General features: G+C 47.9%; 2 protein-coding genes across 3 annotated transcripts in view; one reads left to right on the forward strand and one right to left on the reverse strand.

Moving 5' to 3' along the window:
* The window catches only part of ift140 (intraflagellar transport 140 homolog (Chlamydomonas)), a 79,320-nt gene extending 66,042 nt beyond the window's left edge, over positions 1-13,278 (reverse strand). The window contains exons 1-5 of one of the 2 annotated variants that reach the window (XM_068003605.1): positions 13,131-13,278; positions 10,927-11,106; positions 5,849-6,073; positions 4,104-4,225; positions 2,832-2,977 (exon numbers count right to left, since the gene is read on the reverse strand). In XM_068003605.1, coding sequence (XP_067859706.1) covers positions 2,832-2,977; positions 4,104-4,225; positions 5,849-6,073; positions 10,927-11,079 — 646 coding nt within the window. In that variant the 5' untranslated portion in view covers positions 11,080-11,106; positions 13,131-13,278. The remainder of the gene's footprint in view (positions 1-2,831; positions 2,978-4,103; positions 4,226-5,848; positions 6,074-10,926; positions 11,107-13,130) is intronic. The other variant, XM_068003606.1, reaches the window with a different exon arrangement.
* A 1,982-nt stretch (positions 13,279-15,260) lies between these two features.
* Positions 15,261-23,257, forward strand: decr2 (2,4-dienoyl CoA reductase 2, peroxisomal). Its single transcript, XM_068003612.1, has 8 exons — positions 15,261-16,485; positions 16,753-16,821; positions 17,569-17,620; positions 19,238-19,373; positions 19,625-19,749; positions 20,678-20,771; positions 22,373-22,477; positions 22,633-23,257. Exons 1-8 carry the CDS (start codon positions 16,397-16,399, stop codon positions 22,848-22,850), a joined length of 888 nt encoding a protein of 295 aa, XP_067859713.1. The 5' UTR covers positions 15,261-16,396; the 3' UTR covers positions 22,851-23,257.
* Positions 23,258-24,886: the final 1,629 nt, after the last annotated feature.

Below are 24,886 nucleotides of genomic sequence, written 5' to 3' on the forward strand. Positions count from 1 at the left end.
GCTAACTAACAGAAAACAAAGAGTCGGGATAAAAGGGTCATTTTCAAAATGACAATCTGTAATTAGTGGGGTTCCGCAGGGATCAGTGCTGGGGCCTCAACTATTTACAATATATATCAATGACTTGGATGAAGGAACAGAGTGTCTTGTGGCCAAATTTGCTGATGATACAAAGATAGGTGGAAAAGCAAGTTGCGATGAGGATACAAAGTGTCTGCAAAGGGATATTGACAGGTTAAGCGAATGGGCAAAAATTTGGCAGATGGAATATAATGTGGGAAAATGTGAAGTCATCCACTTTGGGAGGAAAAATAAAAAAGCAAAATATTTTTGAATGGAGAAATACTACAAAATGCTGCCAGACAGAGAGATCTGGGTGTGCTCGTACATGAAACACAAAAAGTCAACATACAGGTGCATCAGGTAATCTGGAAGGCAAACGGAATATTGGACTTTATTTCTAGGGGGATGGAGTATAAAAGCAGGGAAGACATGATACAACTGTACAGGGTGCTGGTGAGACCACACCTGGAGGACTGCGTACAGTTCTGGTGCCCTTATTTAAGGAAGGATATACTTGCATTGGAGGCAGTTCAGCGAAGGTTCACTAGGTTGATTCCGGGTATGGAAGGGTTGTCTTATGAGGAAAGATTGAACAGGTTGGGTCTATACTCATTGGAGTTTAGAAGAATGAGAGGAGATCTTATTGAAACATACAAGATTCTGAGGGGACTCGATAGGGTAGATGCTGAGAGGATGTTACCCCTCATGGGGGAATCTAAAACTAGGAGGCATAGTCTCAGAATAAGGGGTCGCCCGTTTAAGATGGAAACAAGGAGGAATTTCTTCCCCTCTCCTTTCCTCATAGTCCCCAGCACCCTCCCTCCCCACCGGCATCTTGTGGTTCACAGCTGGACACAGGCGGCATCCAGGGTGGGAAGGTCGGGTGCTGGGGACTATAAAGTAAAGGTGGGGAGGGTGATGGGGACCATGAGGTAAGGGAGGGAGGTGGGGGGGTTGCTGGGGACCATGAGGTAAGGGTGGGGTGGAAGGTAGGGTGCTGGGGACTATAAGGTAAAGGTGGGGAGGGTGCTATAAGACCATAAGAGATAGGAGCAGGAGTAGGCCATTCAGCCCCTTGAGCCGGCTCCGCCATTTGATACGATCATGGCTGATCTGTGATCTAACTCCAAAAACCAGCCTTTGGCCCATATCCCTTAATACCTTTGGTTGCCAAAAAGCTATCTATCTCACATTTAAATTTAGCAATTGAGCTAGCATCAATTGACGTTTGCGGAAGAGAGTTCCAAACTTCTACCACCCTTTGTGTGTAGAAGTGTTTTCTAATCTTACTCCTGAAAGGTCTGGCTCTAATTTTTAGACTGTGTCCCCTAGTCCTAGAATCCCCAACCAGCGGAAATAGTTTCTCTCTATCCACCCTATCTGTTCCCCTTAATATCTTATAAACTTCGATCAGATCACCCCTTAACCTTCGAAACTCTAGAGAATACAACCCCAATTTGTGTAATCTCTCCTCATAACTTAACCCTTGAAGTCCAGGTATCATTCTAGTAAACCTACGCTGCACTCCCTCCAAGGCCAGTATGTCCTTCCGAAGGTGCGGTGCCCAGAACTGCTCACAGTACTCCAGGTGAAGTCTAACCAGGGTTTTGTATAGCTGCAGCATAACTTCTGCCCCTTGTACTCTCGTCCTCAACATGTAAAGACCAGCATTCCATTAGCCTTATTGATTATTTTCTGCACCTGTTCATGACACTTCAATGGTCTATGTATCTGAACCCCGAAGTCCCTTTGGACATCCACTGTTTTTAACTTTTTACCATTTAGAAAGTACCCTGTTCTATCCTTTTTTGGTCCAAAGTGGATGACCTCACATTTGCCACAATTTTGCCCATTCACCTAATCCATCAATATCCCTTTGTAATTTTATGTTTTCATCTACACTGCTTACAATGCCACCAATCTTTGTGTCATCGGCAAACTTAGATATGAGACTTTCTATGCCTTCATCTAAGTCGTTCATAAATATTGTGAATAATTGAGGCTCCAAGACAGATCCCTGCGGGACTCCACTAGTCACACCCTGCCAATGTGAGTGCCTACCCATTAACCCTACTCTCTGTCGCCTTTCGCTCAGCCAATTTCCTAACCAAGTCCGTACTTTTCCCTCGATTCCATGGGCTTCTATCTTAGCTAACAGTCTCTTATGTGGGACCTTATCAAATGCCTTCTGGAAGTCCATATAAATAACATCCATTGACATTCCCCTGTCCACTACTTTAGTCACCTCTTCAAAAAATTCAATCAGGTTTGTCAGGCACGACCCACCTTTCACAAATCAATGCTGGCTCTCTCTGATTAACTGAAAATTTTTGAGGTGTTCAGTCACCCTATTCTTAATTATAGGCTCCAGCATTGTACTGTGATCAGAGTTGGTGGTTAGATCTGGGCTACACTAACTCAAGTACGACAAGTAATAAAGAGGTTTTAGCTTGTAGGAGGCTGATCTACTTACAGAAACTGTTGTGAAGCAGTTTACACAACAAAAGGTGTTGGAGAAAAATCCGAACTATAATGACGACATTGCTCAGGAGAGGAAATCTAATAACCTTTGTTCTTATTTTGATTTTTTGTATGGCTGTGGAAATTTCTAAAATTTAACTTGAAAAATACCACTCGGCCCTTTCTCTTTAGTTACCTCATTCTTCATTGTAATTATTGTAACCATTGGCAACCACATCTCTCAGTATCTCTGAAGTATCTTCAGAACAGATTGAAATGATTAATGCCATACAGTCTGTTTTGCTTACCGTCTGTTGCACTGACAAAGCATGCGATTCCTTCCTGAAGTCCAACTTTAAATGGTGCGTCTCCCTTTCCAACCTTTCTCCAGTTAAACATATCCAAAGCATTTTCATCCCCACTTACTGCAGCTTTAGCCAACTGTACCAGGTCCCTGCAGAATGAATCACTTCAGTCAATCTCATTCCTCTGGACATGCCGCCAGCTATCAACACATATACTGGCTCTTGCTAATCCCTGGGGTGCCGGTAGCAAGTAACAGCAATACAACATAAAACAAGCTTCAGTTGTGCTGAATCTGTACAGGACTCGAGATCATGCTGGTATGGCTCACTTTCAGAAGGCAGGCAGGCTTGCACTTATAAGTCGCCTTATCACTTCTATCAGAGAAATTTCAAAGCACTTCACATAATTTGAAGTACTACACAATGAATGTTATTATGTAGTCAAATACAGCAGCTGTTTTACACACAGCAAGAGTCCATAATGACCAGTCAAACTATTTCTAGTGGTGTTCTCCCATTCTCCCATCACCCCTGTGCTCGCTGGCCTTCATTGGCTCCCAGTCAGGGAACACCTTGATTTTAACATTCGCATCCTTGTTTTCAAATCCTTCCATGGCCTCGCCCCTCCCTATCTCTGTAACCTACTCCAGCCCTACAAGATCTCTGCGCTCCTCCAATTCTGGCCTCTTGTGCATCCCCGATTTTAATCGCTCCACCACTGGCGGCCGTGACTTCAGCTGCCCACGCCTTAAGCTCTGGAATTCCCTCCCTAAACCTCTCCGCCTCTCTACCTCTCTCTCCTCTAAGACGCTCCTTAAAACCTACCTCACCTGTTCTAATATCTCCTTATGTGGCTCGGTCAAATTTTGTTTGATAATCGCTCCTCTGAAGCACCTTGGGACTACGTTAGAGGCGCTATATAAATGCAAGTTGTTGTTGTGTTGGTGAGGGAGGAAGGTTGGCCAGGGCACCATCTTTGAAGAGCATTATGGAATCTTCAACCTCTACCTGATCCACAGGATTGGGCAAGCGGGGTTTCATTCTGATATTGTATCTGAAAGACGGCTTCTTAGACAGTGCAGCACCCCCTCAGCACTGCAATAGTGTCAGCCTAGATTATGTGCTCAAGTCTCTGGAGTAAGCTTGAAAACACAATCCTCTGACTCAAAAGCACGAGTGCTACTAACTTTACCTGACACATTAGTCCTCCAAAGTGTCATGGGGCGATAGGCTGCAGAGAATGTCTCTTGAATGAGAAGTTTAGTTTGTACTTACTCTCCTGGGGCAGGGGGTTTGAAGACACAGTGGGTCAGGTGCTTGCCATATTCCTGTTTACCAAGTGGTGATCCTTGCACTCGCCCATGCTGATCCACCCTCCACACCATCAGAACTCCAGCCTGGCAGCAACCAAATGAAGGTACAAAAGGTAAAAAGAAAACATTTGAATTTGTGCTGTTGCAATTAGTCATTAAGTGTCTCAGCATTGAGAAGATTCAAGATCCAGCTTCAACAGCTACAGTATACTGACATACTGATTTCACAGATAATACTGTCAACCTACATGCAATCCAGTTACGTTTCAAGTACCCTACACAAAATGACCAACTTTTACTTCAGAACTCAATATTTGCACAGGATTCAAAATACTTACAGTAGATTTAATAAATTTCTATCCTGTTCCATAAAACTATTGAAACACACTCCAGTGCATGATTATATCACAGCTGGAATGAACTCCTCCTTATTACTGCCATAAACTGTCAACATTCAGCTTTTTACAACAGCGGCACTATCATTTTAAAGGGGTGGGAGTGAGGAGAGTGGGATTAGACAAGGTGGACTGTGGAGAAAAACGCTGCAGACTAGATGGACTGAATGGCCTGTTTCTGTGCCACAATCATAACACGTTATGTAATGGCAAGAAAGGAATTTTGTACACTGGGCAATACCACGGCCCGCACCCAACTGGAACCATGGCCCGCGCCCGGTGAGTGTGATGGCCCGCGCCCGGTGAGTGTGACGGCCCGCGCCCGGCGAGTGTCACAAATTGCTAATCTGTAAAATCTTTAACTCTTTTAACATCTTCCAGTTTTGACGAAAGGTCTTTGACCTGAAACGTTAACTCTGTTTCTTTCTCCACAGATGCTGCCTGACTTGTTGAGCTTCTCCAGCATTTTCTGCTTTTATTTTTATATAAATGCTGTTGATTATGAAACCTTTCCATACCACTGTATAAAAAGCTAGTTAGGCCACAGCTTGAGTACTCCGCACAGTTCTGGTCACCTCATTACAGGAAGGATGTAATTGCACCAGAGACGGTGCAGAGGAGATTTACGAGGATGTTGCCAGGACTGGAGAATTTTAGCTATGATGACAGATTGGATAGGCTAGGGTTGTTTTCCTTGAAACAGAGGAGGCTGAGGGGTGATTTGATTGAGGTGTACAAAATTATGATGGGCTAGATAGAGTGGATAGGAAGGACCTATTGCCCTTAGGAGAGGGGTCAATAACCAAGGGGCATAGATTTAAAGTGCGCAGTAGAAGGATTAGAGCGGAAATGAGGACAAATGTTTTCACCCAGAGGGTGGTGGGGGTCTGGAACTCACTGCCTGAGAGGGTGGTAGAGGCAGAAACCCTCAACTCATTTAAAAAATACCTGGATGTGCACCTGAAGAGCCGTGGCCTGCAGGGCTACGGATCAATGCGGGAAAGTGGGAGGACATGATGGGCCGAACGGCCTCCTTCTGTGCCGTAAATTTTCTATGATTCACACCACATGCTGAGGAAGCACCAAGTTCTCAGATTCCCTCAGTCTCTGCACATTGCTTAGTGGTGCTATTCACTCCTCAGGGCATTTTTAGACAAATTATGTTTTAAACAATCATCTAGAAGGTTAGTAATTTTTCCACATTAAAAATCCTTTGGAGTATTGCTGTGAATTTTCTTTAACATCACACATGTGCCACAATTCATTCCTGGCCACAATCTCAACATCCTGGGACTGCCGCTCTCTCACATACCTTATCAGCAGAGACTAGCCGCGTGCCATTGCTGCTCCACTCCAGGATGGTGATCTCAGCTCGGTGTGTGCCAGCTGCTATCTGTTGTTCATCCCCACCCTGCTCAGACCAAAATATCACCGTTCCAGATTCCCAACCAATTGCCAGAACCCTCTTGGAAGGATGCCAACTTATGAGTGCTGGCTGGTAGGGACGTTCAATGTGTGAGTTGGGAATGTGCTCTCCCTGTAAATGAAAAGAAGTTAGAACACTGTGTCGCACTCAGTGCACACACTGTTATCCCCAATATTGTACAGGCGTTGCAGGAATGTACATGCAAACTGTTTCAATTATGTGGAGATGCCGGTGGACTGGGGTGGACAAATGTAAGGAATCTTACAACACCAGGTTATAGTCCAACAGATTTATTTTTTATTTTTCAAATTAAACTGTTGGACTACAACCTGATGTGGAGATGCCGGTGATGGACTGGGGTTGACAATTGTAAACAATTTTACAACACCAAGTTATAGTCCAACAAATTTATTTTAAATTCCACAAGCTTTCGGAGGCTTCCTCCTTCGTCAGGTGAACGGTGTGGAAATGAAATTTTCGAATCCTTCGCATTTTAAAATCACAGAACAATGCCTGGTGATTACTGCCCGTTGCCAAGGCAATCACAGTGAGCAGACAGAAAGGTGTCACCTAAATATACAAACCCCCAAAAAAAGAGAGAAAGAGAAGGAAGACAGTCAATGACCCGTTATATTAAAAACAGATAACATTTGTTCGCTGGTGGGGTTACGTGTAGTGTGACATGAACCCAAGATCCCGGTTGAGGCCGTCCTCATGGGTGCGGAACTTGGCTATCAATTTCTGCTCAAAGATTTTGCGTTGTCGTGTGTCTCGAAGGCCGCCTTGGAGTATGCTTACCCGAAGGTCGGTGGCTGAATGTCCATGACTGCTGAAGTGTTCCCCGACAGGGAGAGAACCCTCCTGTTTGGCGATTGTTGCGCGGTGTCCGTTCATCCGTTGTCGCAGCGTCTGCATGGTCTCGCCAATGTACCATGCTCTGGGGCATCCTTTCCTGCAACGTATGAGGTAGACAACGTTGGCCGAGTCACAGGAGTATGAACCGTGCACCTGGTGGGTGGTGTCCTCTCGTGTGATGGTGGTATCTGTGTCGATGATCTGGCATGTCTTGCAGAGGTTACCGTGGCAGGGTTGTGTGGTGTCGTGGACGCTGTTCTCCTGAAGGCTGGGTAATTTGCTGCGAACGATGGTTTGTTTGAGGTTGGGTGGCTGTTTAAAGGCGAGTAGTGGAGGTGTGGGGATGGCCATAGCGAGGTGTTCGTCATCATTGATGATATGTTGAAGGCTGCAGAGAACATGGCGTAGTTTCTCTGCTCCGGGGAAGTACTGGACGACGAAGGGTACTTTGTTGGTTGCATCCCGTGTTAGTCTTCTGAGGAGGTCTACGCGATTTTTCGCTGTGGCCCGTCGGAACTGTCGATCGATGAGGCGAGCATCATATCCTGTTCTTACTAGGGCGTCTTTCAGCGTCTGTAGGTGTCCATCGCGTTCCTCCTCGTCTGAGCAGACCCTGTGTATTCGCAGGGCCTGTCCATAGGGGATGGCCTCTTTGACGTGGTTAGGGTGGAAGCTGGAAAAGTGGAGCATCGTGAGGTTGTCCGTGGGCTTGCGGTAGAGTGAGGTGCTGAGGTGCCCGTCTTTGATGCAGATTCGTGTGTCCAAGAAAGAAACTGATTCTGAGGAGTAGTCCATGGTGAGCTTGATGGTGGGATGGAACTTGTTGATGTTATCGTGTAGTCTCTTCAGTGATTCCTCACCGTGGGTCCATAGAAAGAAAATGTCGTCGATGTATCTGGTGTATAGTGTTGGTTGGAGGTCCTGTGCAGTGAAGAAGTCCTGCTCGAACTTGTGCATGAAAATGTTGGCGTATTGGGGTGCAAATTTGGTCCCCATGGCTGTTCCGTGTGTTTGGGTAAAGAACTGGTTATTGAAGGTGAAGACATTGTGATCCAGGATGAAGCGGATGAGTTGTAGGATGGCGTCTGGAGATTGGCTGTTGTTGGTGTTGAGTATTGATGCTGTCGCAGCGATGCCGTCATCGTGGGGGATACTGGTGTAGAGTGCCGAGACGTCCATCGTGGTGAGAAGTGTTCCTGATTCAACAGGTCCGTGGGTACTGAGTTTTTGTAGAAAGTCTGTAGTGTCGCGACAGAAGCTGGGGGTTCCCTGCACGATGGGTTTCAGGATGCCCTCGATGTATCCAGAGAGGTTCTCACACAGGGTTCCGTTGCTTGATACGATAGGACGTCCGGGTGTGTTGGCTTTGTGTATCTTTGGGAGGCAGTAGAAGTCTCCCATGCGGGAAGTACGTGGGATGAGAGTGCGTAGGATGTTTTGAAGGTCTGGATCGAAGGTCTTGATCAGTTTGTTGAGCTGATGGGTGTGTTCTTTGGTCGGGTCTGTGGGTAACTGTCTGTAGTGTTCCTGGTTGTCCAGTTGTCGGTATGCTTCTTTGCAATAGTTCGTTCTGTTCTGTATGACGATGGCTCCTCCTTTGTCCGCTGGTTTGATGACGATGTTGCGGTTGGTCTTGAGAGCTTTGATGGCGTTGCGTTGTGCTCGGGTGACATTCTGGACTGTCTTCCGAGTGCGACTGATGAATCTGGCATAGACGCATTTCCTGACAGCTTGAGCATACATGTCCAGCTGAGGGCAGCGACCCTCTGGAGGAGTCCAGTGAGACTCTTTCCTCTTCGGTTGCTGTACCGCGGATCCCTCTGTCTGCTGTTCCGGATCGTTGATTGTCTCATTGGGTTCGCTGCTGAAATCTTGGGGTTTGTGGTAAAATTCCCGGAGCCTCATTCTCCTGATGAATTCCTCTGTGTCTGCCGCGAGACTAGTGGGGTCCATTTTGGTAGTGGGGCAGAAATTGAGCCCTCGGCTGAGAACTTCGATTTCGTCTGGTTGAAGGGTGTGGTCGGACAGATTGACGATAGACTTCCCTGTGGTTGCAACCGTGGTACCAGGGGAAGCTTGGTCGATGCTGGTGGTGATGCCGAGTTTCTCAAGCTTCCTGCTCTTGGTTTTCATGTAGGCAGCGTAGTTCCGTTGCCTCGTCTGTTTGGCGCAAGCCCACGGACAACCTCACGATGCTCCACTTTTCCAGCTTCCACCCTAACCACGTCAAAGAGGCCATCCCCTATGGACAGGCCCTGCGAATACACAGGGTCTGCTCAGACGAGGAGGAACGCGATGGACACCTACAGACGCTGAAAGACGCCCTAGTAAGAACAGGATATGATGCTCGCCTCATCGATCGACAGTTCCGACGGGCCACAGCGAAAAATCGCGTAGACCTCCTCAGAAGACTAACACGGGACGCAACCAACAGAGTACCTTCGTCGTCCAGTACTTCCACGGAGCGGAGAAACTACGCCATGTTCTCCGCAGCCTTCAACATGTCATCAATGATGACGAACACCTCGCTATGGCCATCCCCACACCTCCACTACTCGCCTTTAAACAGCCACCCAACCTCAAACAAACCATCGTTCGCAACAAATTACCCAGCCTTCAGGAGAACAGCGTCCACGACACCACACAACCCTGCCACGGTAACCTCTGCAAGACATGCCAGATCATCGACACAGATACCACCATCACACGAGAGGACACCACCCACCAGGTGCACGGTTCATACTCCTGTGACTCGGCCAACGTTGTCTACCTCGTACGTTGCAGGAAAGGATGCCCCAGAGCATGGTACATTGGCGAGACCATGCAGACGCTGCGACAACGGATGAACGGACACCGCGCAACAATCGCCAAACAGGAGGGTTCTCTCCCTGTCGGGGAACACTTCAGCAGTCATGGACATTCAGCCACCGACCTTCGGGTAAGCGTACTCCAAGGCGGCCTTTGAGACACATGACAACGCAAAATCTTTGAGCAGAAATTGATAGCCAAGTTCCGCACCCATGAGGACGGCCTCAACCGGGATCTTGGGTTCATGTCACACTACATGTCACCCCACCAGCGAACAAATGTTATCTGTTTTTAATATAACGGGTCATTGACTGTCTTCCTTCTCTTTCTCTCTCTTTTTTTTGGGGGGTTTGTATATTTAGGTGACACCTTTCTGTCTGCTCACTGTGATTGCCTTGGCAACGGGCAGTAATCACCAGGCATTGTTCTGTGATTTTAAAATGCGAAGGATTCGAAAATTTCATTTCCACACCGTTCACCTGACGAAGGAGGAAGCCTCCGAAAGCTTGTGGAATTTAAAATAAATTTGTTGGACTATAACCTGGTGTTGTAAGATTCCTTACATTTGTTTCAATTATGTTAGATATTATTTGAAAAAACACACAATTATCACATCCAGTGGTGCAAGTTGAGGGGAGCTTGCTTCTAGCACTTGTGCTACAATGCGGAGGGAGGATACACATCAGCATTGCTTCACCTCCCAACTTGAATCTTCAAATGCAGTTAACAAACACCCTCTGTGCCACCTGTTGGAATATTCCGGTTGCTGCTACCAAGGTACAGTCCTGAAGTGCATGTTAGTGTAGTGCTGCCGTCTTCACACCAAGAGTGCATAACATGGGCTTAATAAAACCAAGCAAAAACTAACTTCCAAAGAAGTGTGGGGGGGGGGGGGGGGGGGAAGAGGGGGAAATATAATTTTTTTTTATATAGATAGAATAAAGTTACTTCCAATAGTCAAGTCCTGTAGGTTGGGTTGGTTTTAAGAGTCAGGGACCACACAGACAGACCCATGACCAGTTTGGATTATAATATATTCACATTCTTGTAGCTTCTTTCATAACAGTATTTCACAAAGAACTGAAATGTTACAGCATACCTGCAACAGGCAGAGTCATCTCTAAACACACATCACCCCCCACCTGCACCCACTACCTCCAGCTGCTGTTGCCCAAATAACTACAGTTCCTTGGCTTCCAAGTGACTCAACAGGTTTATCCTGCTTGCTCAACATACCCAATGGCAACCAATCACCAAACAAAGGGGACAAGATCTTCAGGAGAGGGGAGAAAATTACCCACCTGCTCGTGATACACATCCACACTACCCCCTGGAGTGGTACTGGTACTGACAGAGGCTACTGCCAGCAATGGATGAACACAATGCCAAGCAATCTCTGATGGAGAGCCCACAGTATCTGGTGCCTCAATGCGATGATCGAAGTAAACTGCCATTTTAGCATAGTCAACTTCTGTCCAATTCTGTCAGGAGACAATGCAATTTTAATATACACCTTATAATAATAGATTTAAAAATTTCAGCTCAACGCAGTGTGGAAATGAATGCAGTCTTTGGATAATCCTGGTCGCACTGCACACAGCTCCAAATATCCGTAGCACAGGATAAAGGGTATGGAGTCACACTGGTAACTTCACAATCTCATCTGGTCCACATGGAGCCAGGGAGGGAGGGAAATGGGGGGGCAAGGCACACGCTGTCACTCGAACAAAGTTGGGTTGGTTTGGTTTGGCGGGGGGGGTTGTTGCTGTTGCTGTGGATTGGGTTGGTTTTGGGGAGGGGGGGGGAAGGAGGTGTTGTTGTGAGTTGGGTTGGTTTGGGGGTTGGGGTGTGAGTTGGGTTGGTTTGGGGAGGTGTGGGTGTGAGTTGGGTTGATTTGGAAGGGGGATTCGCTGTGAGGGTTGATTTGGGGGGGGATTCGCTGTGAGTTGGGTTGGTTTTTGCGGGGGGGGGGGGGTTTGCTGTGAGTTGGGTTGGTTTGCAGGGGAGGGGTTTGCTGTGAGTTGGGTTGGTTTGCGGGGAAGGGGTTTGCTGTGAGTTGGGTTGATTTGGGGAGGTTTGCTGCAAGTTGGGTTGGCTTGGGGGAGGATTTCCTGTGACTTGGGTTGGTTTGGGTGGGGGGGGAATTTTGCCGTGAGTTGGGTTGGTTTGAGGGGGAGTTGCCGTGAGTTGGGTTGGTTTGGGGGGATTTTGCCGTGAGTTGGGTTGGTTTGGGGGGATTTTGCTGAGTTGGGTTGGGTTGGGTTGGTTTGGGTGGGGGGGTTGTTGAGAGTTGGGTTGTTGGGGGGAGGGGAGGGTTGTTGTGAGTTGGGTTGGTTTGGGGGGGTTGCTGTGAGTTGGGTTGTTTTGGGGGGATTTTGCCGTGAGTTGGGTTGTTTGGGGGGATTTTGCCGTGAGTTGGGTTGGTTGGGGGGGATTTTGCTGTGAGTTGGGTTGGTTTGGGGGGGATTTTGCTGTGAGTTGGGTTGGTTTGGGGGGCTGGTTTGGAGGATTGGTTTGGGGGATTTTGCTATGAGTTGGGGGTTTGCTGTGAGTTGGGTTGGTTTGGGGGGATTTTGCTGAGTTGGGTTGGGTTGGTTTGGGTGGGGGGGGGTGTTGTGAGTTGGGTTGGTTTGGGGGGATTTTGCCCTGAGTTGGGTTATTGGGGGGGGGGGGGCGTTGTTGTGAGTTGGGTTGTTTTTGGTGGGGGGGGGGGTTGTTGTGAGTTGGGTTGTTTTTGGTGGGGGGGGGTTGTTGTGAGTTGGGTTGGTTTGGGGGGGGGAATTTTGCTGTGAGTTGGGTTGGTTTGGGGGGATTCTGCCGTGAGTTGGGTTGGTTTAGGGGGGATTTTGCTGTGAGTTGGGTTAGTTTGGGGGGAAGGGATTGCTGTGAGTTGGGTTGGTTTGGGGGGCTGGTTTGGAGGATTGGTTTGGGGGATTTTGCTGTGAGTTGGGTTGGTTTGGGTGGGGGGGTTGTTGTGAGTTGGGTTGGTTTGGGGGGGATTTTGCTGTGAGTTGGGGGGGATTTTGCTGTGAGTTGGGTTGGTTTGGTTTGGAGGGGGTTGCTGTGAGTTGGGTTGTTTTGGGGGGGGGGGGGAGGGTTGTTGTGAGTTGGGTTGGTTTGGGGAGGGGGAAATTTTGCTGTGAGTTGGGTTGGTTTGAGGGGGAGTTGCTGTGAGTTGGGTTGGGTTAGTTTGAGGGGGAGTTGCTGTGAGTTAGGTTGGTTTGAGGCAATGTTATTGCGCTCCCTATACCGGGTGCTAACAATTTCCCCCGCCAGTCACGGTGCTCTGAAACCCGCTCCAATCTCACTCATTGGGATCATTCATACTGCCAATTACCACACTCCCTTCTGGCTGGAATTTCCCAAACCAAACGGTTCATATCGCGCCTTAGTTCCCACGGTACCCCCCCGGCTTCGGCCTATCAGGCCGCTACAAGCTCGTACAATCCGCATTAAAAAGGCTAAACCATCCCCACAGCCCTACCCTGAATGAAAGTGGCGATACCTGCAGCGGAGCAAAATCCAGCCGCCCTCCTGCGCCTTTTACCGACTGTCTGCGCCGATTCACGATTACCTCAGCACCAGAGCCTTCGGCGTACCCGCAGTTACCGTAACAACGAGCCAGTCAGCGAGCGGACGCCTCGCAAAGGCGGAAATTGCCGAGCTTGGCCGGAAATACACGAAGCGTCAAAGGAACGAACTCGTCGCTAAAGGCGGAAACTGCCGAGGGAGGCCGGAAAAACACGAAGGTTGGAAAGACTGGAATGGAGACGCCCCCACGATTTGAGATTAAACCCATGAGTTTAGAACCGAGGCCTTAATGCTTGCAAAGTAACTCGTTAGCCATAAGAATTACTCATTTATAGTTTAGATATGCCTCAAAAATAAATGGGTTAGGAAGGTGCCTAGCTTTCATTGATCATGGATGCCATTGCTAACAGTTCCCCAGTTAGAGAAACTCTCTGTCCAAGAATGAGGAGAGGCAATACAAACGAAATGGTACAATTTTAAAGGGGGTGCAGGAACAGAGAGACCTGGGGGTTCACATGCACAAATCTTTGAAGGTGGCAGAGCAAGTTGAGAAGGCTGTTAAAAAACATATGGGATCTTAGGCTTTATTAATAGATGGTAGCCATGATGTGGAGATGCCGGTGATGGACTGGGGTTGAACCTGAGGAAGGAGGAAGCCTCCGAAAGCTTGTGAATTTAAAATAAAATTGCTGGACTATAACTTGGTGTTGTAAAATTGTTTACAATTTATTAATAGAGGCATAGAGTACATAGGCAAGGAAGTTATGTTAAACCGTTATAAAACACTGGTTCGGCTTCAGCTGGAGTATTGTGTTCAATTCTGGGCAGCTCACTTTAGGAAGGATGTCGAGGCATTAGAGAGGGTGCAGAAGAGATTTACTGGAATGGTGCCAGGGATGAGAAGCTGGGGTTGTTTGCCTTAGAGCAGAGAAGGTTAAGGGGAGATTTGATAGAGGAGTTCAAAATCATGCATGGGTTTGACAGAGAAATACAGGGAGAAACTGTTTCTAGTGGCAGTGGCAGTGGTAACCAGAGGACACAGATTTAAAGTGATCAGCAAAAGAGCCAGAGGTGACATGAAGATACATTTTTTTACACAGCGAGTTGTAATGGTCTGGATTGCACTGCCTGAAAGGGCAGTGGAAGCAGATTCAATAGTAACTACAAAAAGGAATTGGATAAATACTTTAAAGAGAAAAGTTTACAGGGCTATGGGGAAAGAGCAGGGGAATGGGACTAATTAGAGAGCTTTTTTAAAGAGCAGGCACAAGCACGATGGGCCGAATGGCCTCCTCCTGTGTTGTACCATTCTATGATACATCAATTCAGTGATACTTCCTTTCGATCTAAGAACTGCAAGACAGTGGGTGAAACTTCACTGTTATTTCCTGAGACTGGCCTAACTCAGAAGCACACTTATGCAGAATGACTGGAGTTGGGAGTTGCCATATCTACACATCAACAAGAAAGGTTGTAATTCACATGCAATTCTGTTTGCTAAGAACCAAACTTAAATTGTGGTGTTAGCCGCGGTTCAGTGGCACTCTTGCCCGTGAGTCAGACGGTTGTGAATTCAAATCCCATTCCATAGTGTAGGCTGACGCTCCAATGCAGTACTGAGGGAGTATTAGTATCAGTCTGAGAAATCAGTCACAATTTCAACTCCTGATTGCTATTCAGTGACCTCCTCCTGAAAAGTGCAGTGTCTAGACACTGAGCAAGACGGGATTGTCTGCACTGTGCTGCCCGCTACAGCTGAATATCCCGCCAACGCTCAGTGTCTGGGCCCACACTTTGTGAAAAGCCACTTGCATCAGGTATCAGGACGTGTCTGCAGAACCCCAGCAAAGGATCGGAGTGGTGGGGAACCTTAAGAGATGAATGTGATATTTCAGTGTCTGGGGCCATCCTGCCCCTCGCCCACTCGTCCCTCCATTACCATCTGTGAGAGAGGCCCGACACAGCACGCGAGCCGCCGGATAACTCGATGTTAAGCGGAAGCTTCCGCATTATAAGCGGTAAAGCGTTCAACAGCCGGTACCCGCGGCCCGATACCGGACACCCCGCGGCCCGCGGCCCGATACCGGACACCCCGCGGCCCGCGGCCCGATACCGGACACCCCGCGGCCCGATACCGGACACCCCGCGGCCCGCGGCCCGATACCGGACACCCCGCGGCCCGCGGCCGGACACCCCGCGGCCCGATACCGGACACCCCGCGGCCCGATACCGGACACCCCGCGGCCCGCGGCCCGATACCGGACACTCCGCGGCCCGCGGCCCGATACCGGACACCCCGCGGCCCGCGGCCGGACACCCCGCGGCCCGCATCGCCCTTCAACAGACGGCATTCTGGGAAGTGTAGTTCGGATCCGACCCCAGCCTGCGGCTCCCGGGATGCCCTGCGCCGCCAGCGCATGCTCAGTGCTGTGTTGCTGCTTTTTCAAAGTTCAGTCAGTTCCGAGTAATCGCACCCAGGGTCTGTGAGGGGCCCTGTCCCAGGGTCTGTACCCAGGGTCTGTGAGGGGCCCTGTCCCAGGGTCTGTAAGGGGCCCTGTCCCAGGGTCTGTACCCAGGGTCTGTGAGGGGCCCTGTCCCAGGGTCTGTACCCAGGGTCTGTGAGGGGCCCTGTCCCAGGGTCTGTGAGGGGCCCTGTCCCAGGGTCTGTACCCAGGGTCTGTGAGGGGCCCTGTCCCAGGGTCTGTAAGGGGCCCTGTCCCAGGGTCTGTACCCAGGGTCTGTGAGGGGCCCTGTCCCAGGGTCTGTACCCAGGGTCTGTGAGGGGCCCTGTCCCAGGGTCTGTGAGGGGCCCTGTCCCAGGGTCTGTACCCAGGGTCTGTGAGGGGCCCTGTCCCAGGTTCTGTACCCAGGGTCTGTGAGGGGCCCTGTCCCAGGTTCTGTACCCAGGGTCTGTGAGGGGCCCTGCCTCAGGGTCCTGACCCAGGGTCTGTGAGGGCTCTATCCCATCGTCTGTGAGGGGCCCTGTCCCAGGGTCTGTACCCAGGGTCTGTGAGGGCTCTATCCCATCGTCTGTGAGGGGCCCTGTCCCAGGTTCCTATCCCAGGGTCTGTGAGGTGCCCTGTCCCAGGGTCCTGACCCAGGGTCTGTGAGGGTCCCTGTTTCCAGAACTGCACCCAGTGGTCGTGTCTCAGCTGTGTGACTGGACTGAGAAAGAGACCTGCAGCTACTCTGTGGGTGAGACGCTCCATACAGGGATAGAGATTAAGTCCATTCCTAAGCATGCCTGGGACTGACAACATCCCCGAGGATGTGGATACTGACGACTGTTTATTGAACTATTCCTATATTTTCAACCCTGATATCCTAAAGTAAGTAGTTTTATTTTATATATAAAGTAGATGGTGTAAATAAGGATATTCAAATGTGTAATTTGGGGCAATTGAGTGTGAGTTCTGATTTAAAATTCCTGCATTCCTGCAAATGTTCCTGGGATCAGGGTTCCTCCGAGATTTGTCTTTGCCCTGTGAGGGGTTTCCATTGTGCACTGCTGGACCATTGTGTTGAGAGATGTTATGTTGCTATCCTGATTTGAAGAAAACAATTACTGCTGTTAACCTGCTGTCTCTCGTGAACAGGGACAAGGTGGCATTTATCACAGGAGGAGGGTCTGGCATTGGATTCCGAATTGCAGAGATTCTGATGAGGTAGGGCAGCAGTTGCATTACGGGCAGATGTATGTACTTGACTAAAGCTTCATGACGCCACTGGAGCTGGTGTAAGTTGTGGTAAGAATTGATTTGTTTGTTTAGCATAGCGCGGCACTGGGTGTACAAGTGCCACTTTGCTATGGATAGGAACAGGAGGAGGCCATTCAGCCCCTTGAGCCTGTTCTGCCATTCAATTTGATCATGGCTGATCTATAGCGGAGTGACAGCTCTTGCTGCGACTCCGAGATCAGGGCTGAGCCATGTGAGACAGCTTGTTGGGTTGAGGTTCTTTCCCACAGCCCGAGATTCCCAGACAGCTCAATCAAGACACTGACGGGGGGGGGGGGAATATCTGGATGATGGGGCCTTGCTTGCTATGCAGCCAGCCATGGGCTGATGTGATTTTTTTTTTAAAAGAAAATTCACTTTCCTATCCAGTTTTCCTAATGGTCATTTACCCACGGTCCGGTTCCACACTCCGGTCAGGCACCTGGCTATTCTCCATGGGGGAGGTGGGCACCACAGCCCTATGCTGTTCCCAGCTCACCTTCCAACAGGAGTGTCTGGAGAGCGATCGAGCCGTAATCCTGACTGATTTCTCCCCCCAGCCCAGGGGATCCGAGGCCAATTGTGTTTTCAATTCCCCCCCACACCCCCCACCAGCTGAGATCAACACAAACTGGGCACATCAACTTTTGACCCTTCTGGTCTGTAAAGAGTTTTTTAATGATTGTTCTATTACAGACATAGATGTCAGACTGTTATTGCGAGCAGAAGCTTGGAGCGAGTGCAAGCAGTAAGTAAGCAGGGCTTTGCCTTGATAATTTAAAAAAAAACACTGTGAAGTAGTATAACTACCCCGTGCATTTACTGATCCATCAGAGCCACTCAGTTGGCAATGGATGATTTGATTTGGATTGGTGCTGGGTTTTGCTGGTAATGGAGCTGTATTGGGCAGTGGGTCTGCACAGTAGCTCACTCTTTAGCCTCACTGTATTTTCCCATTGAGTTACGGTGTCATCACTGGAGATTTTAATCCACAAAATAACACCTCATCCCAATGTTTGTAACATCACTGTTCCCTTCATTTTCTTCAGTTTGCTGGCTTTGCCTGGGTAATCTCTAAGACCCCCCCCCCCATTTCATCTCTCACACTGTTCCAGTAGGTTCTAATCAGTTATTAATCTCACAAATGTCTTTCTCTTTAAGTATTCTGTTTTAAATAAAGTTAAGCTGCTGTGACATTAATCCCCAAACTGATGTGCTTGCATTCCCGATCACCTTAATGTTTATCCTAAAAGACACAAAATATTAAAATGGGAAGAAAATTAATTCTGCAGGATCCAGTATGTTCAGTTTTGTTTTCCGTTGATCCCTGACTGTCACCGGTCTGTGTGAGTGCCACATAGCTGTGTTTGCTAGTGATGCGCCTTTCTTTCCTGAGCACTCTTAATTAGTTTTATATGATCCCACTGAAATCTTTTGGGCTGCAATTCATTCTGTGATTAGAGTGCGCTCCTGAGCTGTGCGAGTGACGGTGAGGGGAGATCTCATCGAGGTGTTTAAAATGATAAAAGAATTCGATAGGGTAGATAAAGAGAAACCACTGCCATTGGTGGGGGAATCCAGAACAAGAGGGCTTCATGTTGAAATTAGAGCTAGGCCATTCAGGGGTGAAATCAGGAAGCACTTTTTCACACACAAGGTAATAGAAATCTGGAACTCTCTCCCCCAGAAAGCTGTGGATGCTGGGCTGGTCAATTGGAGCTTTCAAGACTGAGATCAATAGATTTTTGTTGGGTAAGAGTATCAGGGGATATGGAGCAAAGGTGGGTAAATGATGAGCCATGATCTAATTGAATCTCACCACAGGCCCGAGGAGCTGAGTGGCCTCCTCCTGTTCCTATGGCTTGGAGGTTTACCTGACCCGTGAGATTAAAGGACAGTCTCTGATAATTCGATTACGTGCTGTAACCTCAGTGAAATGGATGACAGGTGCAGGGACTCTGATTGACAGTTGTTGTGACATCACTGCAGAATGATACTGTCCCAGGACTGTAAAGGAAGAAGTTATTTCACAATTCTAAAGCAGAATTATAAGGCATTAGGAGTTCAGTAGACAGTAGAAGTTCAGCGGTCCCTCGGCTCCAATCAAGGCATAAATCCCTCCAGATTATATGAATTCTTACTCCCTTGCTCGTCGGGGAAAGAAGTGGCCAAGCTGAGTTGTTTCCATTAGTGTGTAATGAAACACTCCACACACTTACTGGTGAGAGCATTGATTCTACAAAGCCACAATATCCTATAACTTCTTCCACATTGATATCCACTCCATCCAGAAGGAGGGAGCATTGAATTTGAAGGCCCTATGTGTGGCATTCTGCAGTAACCAGTATCTTTTATTTTAATCCAGTCCGCTAAGAAACTCACAGCAGCCACTGGACAGCGCTGTTTCCCGGTGTCGGTGGATGTTAGGCAGCCTGTGACCATCGTTACTGCTGTGGAGGAGACACTGCGGGAATTTGGGAAAATTGACATCTTGGTTAACAGTAAGTCTGCGTTCATCTTTCTCGTTAACTTAACAGGGCTGCAGGGCGCCGTGCCCCCGATGACCCGCAGGGCGCCGTGCCCCCGATGACCCGCAGGTTGCTCGACCCCATCTCTATTGATTTTAGTTCATGTACACCACTGCTCTAAATGTTAAACTTGGAACCATGCAGTGCACAGAAAAGTTTGCTGAAACCCAATCCTGCTGTGAAGCCCTTTTTTCATTTGTAAAGTTCCTCCTCTCCTTACCCAGGTGCTGCAGGCAACTTCCTGTGTCCTGCCAGTGGCTTGTCGTTCAATGCTTTCAAAACTGTCCTGGAGATCGACACGATCGGAACCTTCAACACCAGCAAGATCCTGTACCAGAGGTGGCTGAAGGTGAGTCTCATTTGCACTGGTGGATGAGCTGGAATTTTTTTGTCTGATTGGGTGGCCTGAAAAGGAGAGAAACCAATGGCGTGAGCCTCCAGCTGACAGGGTGGGACGCAATCTCCCATCCCGGTCAGAGAGGTGATCATCTCTTGTCTCTCTGATGTTGATTTAAAACCTCTCCTTGGGGTTCTCAGCTGGTAAGTCAGTAATCAGCTGCACCATACAGACCAGGAAGATCCCAGGTTTGATTACTGCTCTGTGCTGAGTTGAGGGCGGTGATATGGGGTGCTACAATTGACCTCGCACACCTGAACCTGAGAGGGAAATTGGCCAGGGTTCTTGCTCATGACGTACAATTCAGAGAGGTGGACTTTGGGCGAGGACTAGATCAGCCTGCAATGCCCCTTTCTATCAAGTGGCCTATCCGACACTCACCATCCAGGCTCATAGGTAAAGAACAGTCACTTAAAGGAAGTACCTGATGCCATCTAGCAAAAAGGTCAACAGCTTCAGGAGTGGACGGGGCACTGGGAGAAAATTGGTGAAAAAGGAGGTAAAAAAGTCATCTGTCCTCCATTGTGTTAAAAATAACCTCCATCCATCTCATCTCTAGGACCTATGTTAGAAAGTCATCCAGACACATGGAATGCGTATCTTTTCTGACCGAGAGTTCCGAGGTGAACTGAGTTGGTTGGTCTCAAATCAGTTCCTATTTTGCACAGCTCAAAATTCCACACGAATTTCTACTAAATTTGCAATCTCACTAAGAGATGAGGATGATTTGTGGGAAATGAGACAAATTCATAACCTTTTAATTTATCAAACTTGATGTTAACTAAAAACTGCTAGTGAAAGTGAGATGGAATTTAATTGTGAAAGTACAGAGTCTGTGGAATGTTATATGTGGAGTTAGTAACATTTGCTGTTAACCTAGGACCATGGAGGAGTTATTGTGAACATCACAGCGACACTGAGCTATAGAGGGCAGATCCTGCAGGTCCACGCTGGCTCTGCCAAGGCTGCCATAGGTAAGTTTGTACTGCAGGTATTGAACAGTCCCATTGATCTGAACTCCGTCTTCCTATTGGAAATGCCAATGTAAACAATGCCCACTTTGGATTCAACCTGATCAGGGCAGGGCTGGCAAGTGAACCTCTGCACTTTAATTGTGGCGGGATTTGGAAGGCTAAACCCACAGAAGAAAATACCTCTATCCCTGTAGTCAACAACAAAAACTTGCATTTATATAGCGCCTTTAATGTAGTAAAAGGTCCCAAGACACTTCACAGGAGCGTTATCAGACAAAAGTTTGACGCTGAGCCACATAAGAAGATATTAGGACAGGTGCTTGGTCAAAGAAGTAGTTTTAAGGAGGGTATTAAAGGAGGAGAGAGAGGCGGAGAGGTTTAGGGAGGGAATTTCAGAGTTAGGGCCGAGGCAACTGAAGGCACGGCCGCCAATGGTGGGGCAAAGGAATTGGGGATGCGCAAGAGGCCAGAATTGAAGGAATACAGAGAACTTGGAGGGTTGAAGGGCTGGACGAGGTTACAGAGATGGGGAGGGGGGAGGCCATGGAGGGATTTGAAAACATAGTCAGATTCCTTTCTCTTCAAGCTGGAATGTCCAGTCTGGGTGGGTGTGTACGTGGCATTACGCTGATCTGCAGCTGCAAGTCTTCACTGAAGGCGCAAGACTGCTCTCCATTTTCAGTTCTGATGAAAGGTTATACCTGTCTTTCTTCTGCTAGTGTGTACTTCCAGCATTTTCTGCCTTTGTTTCAATGCTGCAGTGTTTTTTTTGTTTTCGTAAGACTGGTGGAGTTCTGCATTTGACACTGCAGATGCCCACATACACCAGCCCTCTGGTGGTGAGTCCTATTGAGTCACCATATGAGCTTTCAGGTTGGCACTGGTTTACGATTCTGTCGTTGGGATAAGGGGAAGCTGGTGCTCTTTAATCCAAACTGAACAAGTGCCAATGTTAAAGCACCTTAGGGGGTGCATGACAGAGGGCACTGGCTAACTTCTTAACTGTACCCCCACAGGGAGGTCCCTCACTCCCACTTGGGGATCTTCCTCTGACAGCACAGTCAAACTCAATAACTTGGCACCTGGGTAACTACAAGTGTAACTCCCATTCCTCCATCCAGATTTGATGCACTGGAGTCTCTGAGCTCAATCTATAACATGTTGGTAAATTGAAATGATTTGCATGATGACAGAGCCATCAGCACTGCACACAAAATGATGATTGTTTACAACCCTTGAGCAGAGGCCAGGCTTATCCTCAGTAAGCAAGGGGAAAAGTGGGAGGAGAGTTTGCTGGAGCTGGTGTTGTTCACCTCTTCCTCAGCTGCCAGTATGGGGTGCCTCCCCCCACCCCCCCCAGCCTCTCGGTGTATGGCTTGGACCATGATCAACTGAGGCCTGAGACCAAGCCATCCGCTCCTCCTCTGATGAACATAATGATTCCTCCTCATGCACTAAGAACACTAGAAGAGTAACCAGTTGCAAGAGGCAACTTATACTGTTTCCCTGTGGAGTCGGTACAGTACCTGTTGTTTTGTGACTGATTTTTTAAAAATATCATTATGTTTGCTGACTATATCTCACTGCCATCTGCCTTACAGATGCAATGACAAAGCACCTAGCAGTAGAATGGGGACCTGACAACATTCGCATTAACAGTCTGGCACCAGGCCCCATATCTGGGACTGAGGGGTTTCGGAAATTGGGTAAGGGACTGTGTATCTCTGCTGAGCATAGTGCTTTTAGATAATGAGGCCCGTCGATGGGTCGAAGATGCATCACACAGTAGGCAGATCATGTATATGTGCAAAGGACCTTCTTTTCCTAATGCTTGTTCTGTCTCTTCCCCCTCCCCCCCCAGGTGGTTTGGCAACGGCTATGGCAGACCACTATAAATTGATTCCGTTGCAACGATTGGGAGCAAAGACAGAAATAGCCCATGGTGTGCTGTACCTCGTGAGCCCAGCAGCATCGTACGTGACCGGCACATGTCTTGTGATAGATGGTGGACATTGGCTCACCGGAGCCAATAACATGTCAGTAATGCAGGCGCTCCTGCAAAAATCTGCCAAGCTGTAAACCCGGTTGAGTTGGATGTTGAGAGTTTCCAAAGGGATTGGGTCAATACTGTGAAGGGTTTCCATACTAATGTAATATACGCTACACATGGTGGTTAGTAACAGGATACACACTGGAAACAAAAAAGTATTCGGTCCTTGTCATATATAGAAAAAAATTGTGCACCATCCCATTGTTGGAGGGGGTGGACAGGGACCTGATCCAGGCCTGCCATCAAAGTGGCTCTTGAGCAACCTGCCACTTTGGAGCCTGACAGCACCCAGGGGTAACTTCCCTTCTAGTTGGCATCCACTCAGTAAACAACCATGACTCACTGCCGACATTTATCATAATCAATCAACTGGAGCATCCTGTGTGATTCTATGCCAACTCTAGCCACCAGCCAATAAAAGGAACATATTTCTCCATGTGGGCTCTGCAATGTTTTCATGATTCTTTTGGTGTTTGTGGAGTGTCTGAAATGTTTTCCCTCTTGTTTGTTAAGTGCCTTTTTCTGCTTTCTAATTGGTGAGATAACCAAAGCAGAAAATAACCAATTGCATTCCACCAAAGATGACCAATCACATTCACAAATTATACTTGATCGCACTGCCATGACTGTTCTTTGTCTGATCAAAACCCACTGTTCTCAAGATCAGGTACTGCAGCAAGGTCCATTACCCAGATACCTGGAACAGCTTTGATGTCACATCATCGGGTAGTCAGCTTGGCTCAGTTGATAACACTCTCACTCTGAATTGTGGGTACAAGCCTCACTCCAGAACTTGAACACAGAACCCAGGCTTCAGTGCGGTGCTGAGGGAATGCTGTGTTACTGGAGGTGCTCTCTTTTGGATGTGATGTTAAACTGAGGCTTCATGTACCAATTCAGCTGGATGTTAAATTCCCATGGCACCATTTGAAGATGAACAGGGAGTTCTGCTCAATCAACACCACTAAAAATACATTATCTGGCTATTCATTTGTTTCTTTTCTGATTACGTGTTTAAGAAGTGTCTTGGGATGTTTTTCTATGTTACAGGCGCTACATAAATATAAAATGTTTATGGAACCTTGTGCATTTACCCATGGAACAAACAGTGCACTTCAAAAACAATCCCTTCATTGTAAAGTACTTTGGGATGCCCCAGGGATGTGATAAGGTGAGAAAAACAGAATACAGCTCTGCTTCAAGCCACTGAGAGATTATAAACTCTTCAGCATTGTCAATGGGAGGAAAAGAAGATCATCCTGTTCTAGGCAGAGCCACTGAGAGAAGAATATAAGCCGATCGAGAGCTGAGCCAATGACTGGTGAAAGTGCAGATCCATCCCCAGCAGTTAATAAGAGGAGAATGTAATCGCCCCTCCCTCCTTCCCCAACACCAGCTAAGCCAATGATTGGGGGAAGGGTCCAGTCAAGTTCCTGTCAATCACAGGAGGGAAATTCAGTATGAACTTCCTTCCCTGTGGGGATATTAAAGATTTAGATTGACCCCTGTCGATGACTAAATTGAGAAGTGGAGAGTGCAACTTTACCCTCAGCCAAGTCAATGCAATAAGGAGGTAAAGAGAAAGCAAACATCAATTCTGGAAATCTGAAATAAAGTTTGAAAATGCACAGCAGGTCAGTCAGCATCTGAAAGAGAAAGACAAGTTAGTTTTGGTCGAGATCCTTCAGCTAAAACTCATCAAAATAAAACAGAGTTCAGGAAAATTGGTAGATCTGCAATACAGATACATAACTGCTTTCACAAAGATGCAGCTAATAGGTTCAATAGCTTTTAATCAGATTTTAAAATGCAGCAAAGAGGTGTAAAAAGATGTAAACTATATAAAGGCCATCTTAGTCAGGCAAACAAAGGTGAGTCAAACCTTAGAACCATAGAAAGGATACAGCAGAGAGGGGCCATTTGGCCCATCGTGTCCGCTCCGGCTCGAAGAACAACCAGGTGCCCATTCTAATCCCACCTTCCAGCACCTGGTCCGTAGCCCTGCAGCTTACTTTAGGTGCAGGTCCAGCTAATTTTTAAAAGAGTTGAGGGTCCCTGCCTCTAC

Source organism: Heptranchias perlo, chromosome 22 (genome assembly GCF_035084215.1).
Source record: "Heptranchias perlo isolate sHepPer1 chromosome 22, sHepPer1.hap1, whole genome shotgun sequence".
NCBI lineage: Eukaryota > Metazoa > Chordata > Chondrichthyes > Hexanchiformes > Hexanchidae > Heptranchias > Heptranchias perlo.